Source organism: Gekko japonicus, unplaced genomic scaffold, assembly GCF_001447785.1.
Source record: "Gekko japonicus isolate JY-2015 unplaced genomic scaffold, Gekko_japonicus_V1.1 scaffold2305, whole genome shotgun sequence".
In the NCBI taxonomy this organism is placed as follows: domain Eukaryota; kingdom Metazoa; phylum Chordata; class Lepidosauria; order Squamata; family Gekkonidae; genus Gekko; species Gekko japonicus.
The window spans coordinates 133,237-145,274 of record NW_015169247.1 but is presented as its reverse complement, the minus strand read 5'-3'; the positions used below and the strand labels follow the sequence as shown (position 1 = coordinate 145,274).

General features: G+C 49.0%; 1 protein-coding gene across 1 annotated transcript in view; it reads left to right on the top strand.

Annotated features, from left to right (window-relative positions):
* TBX15 (T-box 15) overlaps positions 1-12,038 on the top strand; it is a 162,755-nt gene that overhangs the window by 124,207 nt on the left and 26,510 nt on the right. The window contains exon 12 of the mRNA XM_015416481.1: positions 11,749-11,846. Coding sequence (XP_015271967.1) covers positions 11,749-11,846 — 98 coding nt within the window. The remainder of the gene's footprint in view (positions 1-11,748; positions 11,847-12,038) is intronic.

The following is a 12,038-nucleotide window of genomic DNA, read 5'->3' as shown; positions in this document are numbered from 1 at the left end:
GACGTCAGCTTTCTCCAGGACTGCTTCAAGTCGCCGCACTGCCACCGCCTGGCTGGAACGCACCATTACAGGCTTCTTGATGCCGAAGAGATCTTTCTAGGCTTCCGATCTTACGAGCTGGACATTCCGTTCGCTGGCTAACACCTCCCCACTGGGTTTTTTTCCAAGGACATGTGAATGCAGCCTGAGTGGAAAACCCTTCACTCCATATCTGGCACAGTGAGCAAGAGCATCACCATTTTTAAAAGACCCTCTACAGGGGTACAGCTTTTAAATGTGAGCAACTGTCCATTTAGCAGCAAATCAGACCTGCACAGCCTGCTTTCAGGATCTGTCCGCGCCAGGAGTGGTTTTTCTAAGGTTGTCATTCTCCTGGCTGATGATGTAACGTCACTGCTAGGAAAAACCTAGAAGCGGTCCTGTCTCTCTGGGAATCACCAGAAACCCATGTCCCCACCCTCCTGGTCTGCCACCGGTTGCCAAGCCGTCTCTGGCAACCTTACCTCTATTTTATCCTCACAACAACCCTGTGAGGTAGGTTAGGCTGAGACTACTGAACTGGACCAAAGTCACCCAGTGAGCTTCCATGGAAGAGTGGGGGATCTGAACCTGTGTCTCCTGGATCCTAGTCTGAAACTCTAACTACTACACCAGAGAGCCAGCATGTTGTACTGGTTAGAAGCGGTGGACTCTAATCTGGAGGACCAGGTTTGATTCCCTACTCCTCCAGTTGAAGCCAGCTGGGTGACCTTGGGTCAGTCACAGCTCCCTCAGAGCTCTCTCAGCCGCCGCAATAAGTCTAGCTCACCACCTAGTGGTGCATAACACTAAAAAGAGCTACTACTTCAGGCAGCTGGACAATCTTAGGATCTCCTGGCTATACCACACGCAACACCGCACAGTAATTATTATTATTAATTATTACTACTACACCACACTGGCTGTTCAAGAGTAGCAAGCCCGGCCTGGGTGGGCGAGTCATGTAAGTTGGGCGGTAGCAACTCGCCCAGCGATCGCTGCCAGGCCTGGCCCCAAGGAGTCCTCCCTCAAAGGCCAGAACTGTCCCGGAAAGGGCCCTGCCCCCTCCCTCTGTCTTTAGTGACAGAAGCCAAGAGCTGAAGGCCAGCAATATTGTTGTGGCTGCTTAGCAACAGCCACTGAGGGCATTCTTTTCTTAAAGCTACAGGTGCTACTTCTATCTGTCTAGCATTGCCAGTCCAGCGCTGCCAACCAGTGGGAGAAGGGGGGGGGAGACTTGGTGAACTGGTGTCGAGTTGACATGCTAACTGTGTTACTGGAAGTGATGTCACTGCATCTCATGATGATATAGGGTTTCTCCAAAACTCTATGGTAAAAAGCATCCCCCCCATTCCCCTCTCAGCTGCTCCATTGAGAACTAGCTGAAGGCCAGCAATACTGTTGTGGCTGCTTAGCAACAGCCACTGAGGGTATTCATTTCTTAAAGCTACAGGTGCTGCTTATATCTGTCTAGCATTGCCAGTCCAGCGTTGCCAACCAGTGGGAGAAAGGGGGAGGGGCAGAGACTTGGTGAAATGGTGTTGAGTTGATATGCTAACTGTGTTACTGGAAGTTATCACATGATACAACCACATCACGTCCGGATTCCAACGTGGAAGTGACATCACGGCATCATGCAATGTCATTCCCCCTCCCCCAGCTGCTCCACTGAGAACTCACACGGGGCCAGTGCAGGTGTTCCCCCGTCAGCATCGGGCATCTGCCTAGGGCTGCCAAGTGGGGGCAGGGGGCGGGTAAACGCCCGCTTCGGAGGCCCGATTCCCGCCGCCACGGAATCGGGCCCCGGGGGGAACTCCGCCCCCCGAAGCGCAGCGTGGCTGCGTCACCAGAGGTGATGCAACCATGTCAATTACGTTGGGGGCGTGGCCCTGATCGTCGGAGGGAAAACTCTATGGTTTTCCCTCCGATGATTGGGGCCACACCTTCAACGTGATTGACGTCGCGCGTCACTTCCAATGACGTGCTGGCAGTGCGCGCGCACATTGACGGATGGCTCCCGGAGCCCGGCGAGGCTCCCCCACCGGTAAGAAAAATTGACTTGGCAACCCTACATCTGCCAATCCTACATGTGCAAAAACAACAAAGGACAACGGAGTGAGAGAGCTGCTGTAACCAAAAACACTAAACTCCAAAAGTGGGCTGCACCTCAAAGGCTCCCAAATCCCATATAGTAAGCCAATAAAAGTTCCACCAATAAGAATTCAGAAATAATAACTCTACTGAAAACAGTACACCACTGTAATCAAATACAGAGTCAGTACAAATGAACCCACAAAATTTACAAAAGCGCAGTTGCCAAATGACCAAATAGGATGTAATTGAGCAAAATCAAACTAACCAATAGCCGAGACATCCTATAAAATTGGGAACAATAGCATTCAAAGATTACAATAACAGCGAAGAACAATTACATTCAGAGATAACAGTAACAGTGATACAAGGTCCCGGTATAGTTTCCTCGTTTCCATAAGAGTTCTCCTTCAGTCACCGTTACAGTGAGAATGAATTTATGTTGAGTGAACCAGTGTGAAAAACTTTTAAAGGCTCCCAAGGCTTTACCTCTGGTGGTAATCTCCCGGTCTCCCATCCGGGATAATAAGACTTTCATCAAAAAGGAACAGATACTCCACAGTAAACCCAGCTCAGCCTGCTGACAATTCAAAAGTGGGATGTTCTCATGAACGTCCTATTATCCCCGACGGGAGACCGTGAGATTATCACCTTGGGAGGCTTTAAAAGTTTTTCATGCTGTTTCACTCAACATAGATTCATTCTCGCTGTAAGCGACGGAAGAAGAACCATCCTACATCTGCGGCTAGGGCAGGGTAAGCCCAAGAGGGAATGCCAGTCCCCGCCTGGGCCGCTGATGCCTCAGAGGTGCCGCCCTAAGCAGTCACTGGAAGGGAGGGGCTTGGCCAGAGAACTGGCCCCATTCGAAGTCCATCGATCAGGGAACAATTAGACAGGCAGCTGCCAGAACGTTGTCTTCAAGCAGGTACTGGAGGCAAACCATCTGGAAAGCGTTACGGAAACAAAAGAGATATGTGGAACATCTTTTCCCACCCCCACCTCCAACAATAGAATCGTTGCAGTAATGGCCTATTATTAAAATGTTATGGCTCTAAAAAAAACCCAAAAACAACCCCAAAGAAAACCCAGTGAGAGAGACAGCAAGTCCTGGAGACCAATTAAAGAGGCCCGTTTTAATGAAACAAAGCCCGTAAAGAGTTTCCCTCTTTCCCCTCCATTACTAATGACGACATGAGAAATGGGGTTTTGTGATGGAACAGACAAAATGAGATCGTGAGGACTAGGAGGGGGGGGAGGGCGCAGAAGACGAAAGCTGAGTGGACATATGGTCTGTTTTGGCCCGATTATGCAAAAGAGCTTTGTTCTTGATTAGAAACTCAAACATGTAACCGTTTTCCCCCAAAGTCTCACCATACACCTTATGAAAACCTGTTCCTTATTTAGGAACCAGAATGCATTGGAAACCTTTGTGAAAAATCTTGGAGGTTATTTTAAATTTGACTTGACGGTGGGCCCAAAACGTAATTGCTTATCTGACTCAATCCATTCCTTCCCCCAATGATGTGCCCTTTACAAAAAGCTTCCAAGTACCAATACCTTTAGACAAAGCTTCTGAGGTGTGAAGAGCCTTGATTATTTCTTAATTTTGTCTTTAGCCTACTTCTTAAAAAGGTAAAGGTTCCCTTGCTCGAAAGCCAGTCGAATCCGACTCTAGGGTTACGGTGCTCATCTCCGTTTCCAAGCCGAAGAGCCAGCGCTGTCCGAAGACATTTCCATGGTCATGTGGCCGGCATGACTAAACACCAAGGCGCACGGAATGCTGTTACCTTCTCACCAAAGTGGTACCTATTTATCTACTTGCCATTTCTTGCTTTCGAACTGCTAGGTTGGCAGGAGCTGGAACTAGAGACGGGAGCTCACTCCGTCATGCGGCACCCGGGTCTCGAACTGCTGAATTACTGACCTTCCACAGCCTGCAGTTCAGTGTCTTAACCACTTGAGCCACCGCAGCTCCAGAGCCTACTTCTTACTGAGGTGATAAACCTCTAAGTGGGCTATACCACTACAGACTGAATATAAGAGAAAGGCGAATTTGTCGCGGGAGAGCCACAATTGAATGGTGGCGTTTCTGGGCACGATCACACCGCAACATCTGGCAAGTGGACCGCACCCATGGCCAACCTGTGGCGTACCGCCGAAAATGCGCAATAAAAAAATACCTGGTCGATGGTACTAGCAACTGGTTAGCCACGGGCTGCCTCCGGACTCCCTTGGTGTGATTGTGCCGGCGCGCCGCTTTTCCCTCCAGTCCCTTGTTGACACGCAGACGCGGAGGGAAGGAACCGTGGCAGGCCGCCGACACGTGGGATCGCGTTCTGGCGCGTTAAATTGCAGCGCCGTAAATAGCCACGCCTCCCCCCTGCGTTATCCGGCCGTGTGACCGGGGCCAAATAATTGTTTCCCTGGCTAAAAAAATTCCTCTCACGTAGAAAGCTAGCATGTCAGGGAAAAGGGCCTAGCCTTCTTCCTAACAAACCAGTGCTATAGGAGGAGGATTTTTTTTCACATGAAGGAGTCGTATAAGCCACCCACAGTCTGAAGCTGTACAACTCAAGACTCCGTTTTACCACAGCTGTAAAAATCTCTCCGGTGTGTAAATAATAAATTGTGGGGAACAGAAAGGCCAAATTTTCTCGTGGTTTGGAATCACATTATCTTAGTCGTACAAAATGTGGCTGTGCAATTCAGATAGTTACTTCCAGCGATATGTAGAAAAAGACTACAGTGTTTCTTGCAGGCAGACCAGTAGAGTTTGTTCCAGGTAGAACTGCTGGGGCAGTTTCCTCAGAGAGCAAGAGCTTTTTTGAGGAAGAATTCTTGAGGGTGGAGGGGAAGCATCACATGCATTGTGACATCACGCGCGGCAAAAAAATCTGGATGTGATATCACAAACACCCAGTGACGCTCTAGCAATTCCCAGATCTCTATGGAAAAGGCCACAGAGGTTTGGGGGTTCTTAGAGTATCACAGGGTGTCTGGCCCCCCATTTTTCATCTGCTGCCTAGAGGGAAGAACATAAGAACATAAGAGACGCCAATGTTGGATCAGGCCAAAGGCCCATCCAGTCCAACACTCTGTATCACACAGTGGCCAGAAATACCAGTGCCATCAGGAGGTCCACCAGTGGGGCCAGGACGTTAGAAGCCCTCCCACTGTTGGCCCCCCCAAGCACCAAGAAGACAGAGCATCACGTGCCCCAGAGCCCCTAGCTATACCTTGTGGCTAATAGCCACTGATGGACCTCTGCTCCAGATGCTTATCTAATTCCCTTTTGAAGCCGTCCATGCTTGTAGCCGCCACCACTTCCTGTGGCAGTGAATTCCATGTGTTAATCACTCTTTGGGTGAAGAAGGACTTCCTTTTATCCGTTCTAACCCGACCGCTCAGCAGTTTCATGGAGTGCCCAAGCAGTGGGAAGGCTGTAGCTTTACACTGGATGAACCAACACCTCCTGGTGGTCCCTCATCTGAAAGACATCCGTCTTGCCTCAACCAGGGCCAGGGCCTTTTCCGCCCTGGCCCCTGCCTGGTGGAACACGCTCCCCATTGAGATCAGGGCCCTGCGGGATCTCCTTCAATTCCACAGGCCCTGTAAGACGGAGCTGTTCCACCAGGCCTTTGGCTGAGGCACCGGACGTCCAATGTATGGCCTCCCTGACGTTCTTGTCGCCCATCTATTAATAGCTGACTATTATTCACCCATTACCAGAGGGCCAGGGAATTTCTCACAACCAGCTAATTCTGTCCTTGGGCTGTGACCCCCATTTTAATATATAGACTGTGTTTTAAATCTTTGATTGTATTCATTGTATTTGAAATGCTGTTACCCGCCCTGAGCCCGCTCGCAGGAAGGGTGGGCTATAAAAACAATAAAACAATAAATAAATAGCCAAAAGCGAGAAAATGCCCACTACTGCCTGGGTCATGCCAACTGTAGGAGGTTATTGCAGAATGATGAAGCAAGTTGTTTTCTGTTCAAGTCAAGATGTTGCAAGCTTAATATGTTGTCGAAGGCTTTCACGGCCGGAGTTCATTAGCTGTCGTAGATTTTCCAGGTTGTGTGGCGGTGGTCTTGGCATTGTAGGACCTGACATTTCGCCAGTAGCTGTCACTGGCATCCTCAGAGGTCTAACACAGAAGGATGGAGTACTCTCTGTGTCAAGGTGAGAAGAAAAATGGTAGGCAGGTAATTTATATCTACTCAGCCCTACCCCACCTTCCTGAGTAGATATAAATTACCTGCCTACCAGGGACGAGAGTTTCATATAGCAAATTTCAATATAGCAAATTTAATGAGTAATTTCTTTTTTAAAAAAATGTATGTTTTATTGTATATTTTCAAAACCACAGTACAGAGGAAGGAAACAAAACTCATCAGTACATCCAGAAGTATAGCATAAATGAATGAGATGACCATATATATAAATCTATAACAATGCGTATTGATCCATCAATTTCATTAAGATAAGAGTATCCGAAATACTTTATAATTACCACATAGATCATCCATCACATTAAGAATTCCATCTTGTTTTACTAAGTAGTTCATAATGGGAAACCAAATCGTAACAAAATTGGATGAGGAAATCTGAGAATCAAGATAGGATAAGTTGTCAGTTATTTTTGCCCAAATAGATTGCTCCCGTAATTTTTGGTGCCATAGTGATAAACCTAGGATTCATTTACTTTTCCAGCATGAGGCAGTTTTAGCAGTGAATAAAAGAACTGAAATGGCGTCAGAGAGGGAAGAAGAGTAATCTCTAGGGTTCCATCTGTTAAAGAATATGTGATCCGTGGTAAGGGAAGGGTCAATTCCCATCATAGTTTTGATTTGTTTAAGTATTTCTGAAGCACTCTGGCCATTTCAAGCAGCGCCAGGTTTTTTTCTCCCATCCTTTTTTGCTGCTTGGGCTTTATTTCAGGGTTTTTTTCTTAATGTTCAAAGTCTAGCGCTATAGCGCTAGATCAAAACAGCACTCTGGTGCTGTTGTCACCCATGTAACAACAGCTGCAGGCATCTCAGTGGTCCCACTGCAGCACCAAAGTGCTGTTTTGGTCTAGTGCTATAGTGCTTAACTTAGAACATTAAAAACTGCAAGAAAGACTGCTCGGTAAAAATGGCGGTGGGGGGGGGAGCAGCATGATCAGAAGCGTTGAAGACATTTTAAACGACGGTAATTCCAAAGCGCAAAGAAGAGCCCTGGCTAGTATTTGGATAGGCGACCTCCAAGGAATCCCAGGGGCGTGATGCAGAGGCAGGCAATGGCAAATCACCTTTTAAATGTCTCTTGCCTTAAAAACAAGTCTAGCTTGTCACCTAGTAGTGCATAAGGCTAAAAAGAGCTTGAACTTCTGGCTGCCAGACAATCTTAGGATCTCCTGGCTATACTACACACGCTGCCATACGATAATTAATTAATTTAATTAGTATTGGGATGGGAGAAATCCCAGGAATAACAGGGTCGTAATGCAGAGGCAGGTGATGGCAAACCACCTCTGAATGTTGAAAACCCTATGGGGTCTCCATATATGACATAAATGTGAACTGAAAACACTTCCATTTTTTTTAAAAAAAAAGTTTAAGTTATTTGGTGGATATTTGTAATGCTCCAATACCAAGGTATGTTAAGAGATGTCAATAGAACTAACTGAATCAGATTGGGAAGAAATTTGGACCTCTCTTCAAATACATCAAGAATACTGTGCATTAGATACCAATATTTTAAAATGTTTTCGAACTGGTATTTAACTCCATCTAAGCTTAACAGAATATATTAGCCCGAACTGCTGGAGGAAATGTAAAATGAAAGGTACTTCCTTTCATATCTGGTGGGGATGTCCAGTCATTCAGTTTTTCTGGAGGGAAATTTATGAGGAAATCTTAAAAATAATAAAATCTTCTTTCCTTACAATATTAAAGTGATACTATTTGATATCTGGCACGACCAGGGCTCTAGTCGGGGGGGAGCTCTCAGGTACGGAGCTCCGGAAGAGAACCTCTAGGGGGCGGGGCGGTCACGTGGTGAAGCCCCGCCCCCTTCTTTACCCCGCCCTCTGCTTCGATCCTCATTCCGTTTGGGAATGAGGATGAAGCAGGAGGGTAAGTAGCCGGGCCTTCTGACACACTTCCGGTGATGTCAGGGGGTGTGGCCTTCTGTCACTTCCGGTGATGTCAGGGGGCGTGGCATATGCAAATAAGTTATGCTAATGAGTTATGCTAATGAGCTCCGGCAGCTCTTTTTCTACAACAAGACCCCTGGGCACGACAATAAGATGATAAAAGAACGCAAAGCCGCACTTCAGAGGCTCTGGAGACGCCGGCGCTTCAGATGCTGAATATGAGCACCTTCTCAGATTTAGTGGGCTACGAGAACAGCAGGCTGAGGGGTGGGAATCAGGGCAGAAGGGAGCGGAGTTGTAATGCGGGGAGGCACACGGGTCTCCCTTGATTTACGCTCAGCTTCTTGGGCCGCGGCATTATTCTCCAGCGAGGGTTGCCAGGTCTGACTGAGGAAATACCTGGAGAGTTTGGGGGTGGAGCCTTGGGAGGACGGGGTTTGGAGAGGGGAGAGGCCTCCTCAGAGCACAATGCCACAGAATTCGCCCTCCGAAGTAACCATTTTCCCCGGGGGGAACTGACGTCTCTTGCCTGAAGATCAATTGTAATAGCGGGAGATCTCCAGGCCCCACCTGGAGGCTGGCAACCCTGTGTCCAAACCATCCTTTGCTTTCAGGCCAGTCGTTAAGGAAGTCAGTCTGAACCCAGAGCCGGGGGTTGTACGTAGGGCCTGGAGATTAGGGCCTGGAGAATCGCAGGATGACAACTGATCTCCAGACGACAGAGACCAGTTCCTCTGGAGGAAATTGATCGTTTGGAGGATGGGCTCTGTGACTTTCCACCTCCACCTCCCCTCCTCAGGCTTCACCCCCGAAATCTCCAGGAACTGCCCAACCCAGAGCTAGCAGCCCTAACTGTGGGCCTGGCAACAAGTAACATTGCCAGCTCCGGGTCGGGAAATTCCCGGAGATTGAGGGGAGTGGGAGGGGAGAGGCCTCAGCAGGGTCGAATGTAGGCTTGCCAAGTCCCGCCCCAGAGGTCTGTTCCTTGCCGCCAGTGGATCGGGCCCCGGGGGGAGCCCCACCCCGACATGGGCGTCACCCAGAAGTGACGCGACCACGCCGGGCACGCTGGGGGTGGGGCCACGGTCATCCGAGGGAAAACTCTATGGAGTCCCCCGCTGCGGCGCAACGCCTGACTTGGCAACCCTAGTCGAATGCCATACGGTTCACCTTCCAAAGCAGCCATTTTCCTCAGGGGAAGTGATCTCTCTTGTCTGGAGAGCAGCTGTGTAATCCCAGATCTCCAGGCCCCATGTGAGAGCCAGTGTCGTGTATAATAAAGAGCGGCTGACTCTCATCCGGGGAACCAGGTTTGATTCCCCACTCCTCCTCCACGTGGAGCCTGCTGGGTGACCTTGGGCCTGTTCCAGTTCTCTCAGACTGGGACAAAAAAAGGGGGGAGGGAACTGAATCTAAAACCTAGAATCCAGAACCTAAAAAAGTTCGTCAAATGCAAAAGAAGGGCCAACAATAAAAGCTTAATATATGAAATATATAAAAAGATACATGTATTTATTAAACAAAGATTTTAAAAATTGTATTATATTATGTAATTGGGCCCTTATATATAATTTTTAAAATCTTTGCAGTTGACTAACCTTTTTTTAGGTTCCAGTTCTCCTCAGAACCAGCCCTGTAGCCAGGAATCGGGGGGGGGGAGTAGGGGGGAAGGAAAGTAGTTTTTTAATGAAGCAGGGGAGGGATAGTAGTTGCTACTTACCCACTGCGCCTGCATTGCTAGTGTGTTCATGTGACCCACGTATTCATGTGGGTAAGTAGCTACTATTCTCCCTCTCCTCTCCTCCCCTCCCCTCCACTTCCCTCCTCCCCCTCCTTTGCTCCACGCCAGCCCAAAACGATTCATGTAACCCTCCTTCCTTCTGCGAAAGGAAAGGGGGTTACAGGAACTGCTTTGGGCCGACCCCAAAAGGAAAGGTACTTTTCGGAGGGGGGGTAGTGTAGTGTATTCAAAGCTGCCTTGAATGCATGACATGTGGTGAAACGTCTAACTGAACTGTAATGTTAAGCTTCGTCCTGAGCTAGGATCCATATCCATCCAATAGTATTGCTAGCCCAGGAAGTAACAAGCTAATCACTTCAAGCAAGCTCCCTGAGCGGGAACGTCAGTGATTGGACCTTATCTCTGCAATCTCATAGGTTGATATTTGTAAAGTGGGTGTGGCTACATTAGCCGGGAATGTTTAAAAGCAGGACAGCTGCCATTTAAAGGCTGTTCTGGCTATCAGATGTTGAACCGTGTTGGAGTTGTGTTCGAGTTGAAGAATAAAGTTGTGTTCTTGCTGAATCACTCTCCGACTACTTTGTTAAGCGAGCGACTTAACAGGTAGCCCCAGGCTCCCTCCCCCCAACAGAAGAAGGGCTGATATGGCAGCGGCCCAGCTTAACAAGCCCCACAAGGCCAGGTACTTCTCTGGGAGGAGAGAGACAACATTGGGGTGGGGCATTAGGGTTGCAAAAGGGGGCACAGCCCCCAAGTCCCCAGTACTGGCTATGGCCCTGCTCAGAACTCTCTCAGCCCCACCTGCCTCATGAGGTGCCTGTTGTGGGGAGAGGAAGGGAAGGCAATTGTGAGCTGCTTTGAGACCCCGTACGTTAGAGAATGGTAAAGGTAAAGGTTTCCCTTGCTCAAAAGCCAGTCGAATCCGACCCTAGGGGGCGGTGCTCATCTCTGTTTCCAAGCCGAAGAGCCGGCGCTGTCCAAAGATGTTTCCGCGGTCACGTGGCCGGCATGACAAAACGCCGAGGCGCACGAAACGCTGTTACCTTCCCACTGAAGTGGTACCTATTCATCTACTTGCAGTTTCTCGCTTTCGAACTTCTAGGTTGGCAGGAGCTGGGGCCGGAGATGGGTGCTCGCTCCGTCATGTGGAGCTAGGGTCTCGGACTGCTGAACTACAGACCTTCCAGTCTGCAGCTCAGCGTTTTAACCTCTGAGCCACAGTGGCCCCCAAGTTAGAGAAAAGCAGGGTATAAAAAAAATCCTCTTCTTGTTCTTCTTCTTCACCTGTCAGTTGGCAAGACTATGGGCAAGGCCTCTTTTCTTTCTCTCTGTATCTCTCTGTGTATGTTCCAGTTCACTTATTGATCTCCCCTCCGGAGGTTCCCTGGGTTCAGGCCCACGGGAGATTCGCTTCTGCACAGCTTGGAAAGATCAAGCTGTTCTGATCAAAGAAGCGGCAGCCAATTCATCACCACAATGGCTCTGCACAAAGGGGCAAATGATTTAGGAGCCAACAGGAAAATATTAAAGGGGGGAAAGTATGGGGGTGCTGATATTGTATCCTTAAACGCTGGCGCTGATCAAAACCGCCACGTTTGGGGCAAGTGTCGGAAGGAACGGCTGCACACAAAAGAACCGTCCGTCCGCTGCTTGCTGACAGGGAGAAGGATTAAGTCGAAATCCTCTCGTTTATTAAAGCCGATCTACCTGCTTCACTGACTCCTCCCCCCCCTTTTGTTTTTCTGTCCCGTTTTGCAGAACCGGCCTGGAGGCCATTATGGAAACATATGCCTTCTGGAGGCCCCCCGTGCGGACCCTCACCTTTGAAGATTTCACCACCATGCAGAAACAGCAAGGTGAGCCGCTTTATAATGGGCACCAGAGTGGTGGCCGCGGAGGAGCAGCAGCTGGGGAGCCCGAGACGCGGGCATCTGGCATCCAGCTGCATTCCGGACAACGGCTGGGACGCCTGACAGCCAGGCAGAGATAGAAAGCAGAAAAGCAGGCTCTCGCCAGGTCCAGAAACAAGGCGGGTTTTCTAATGGAGC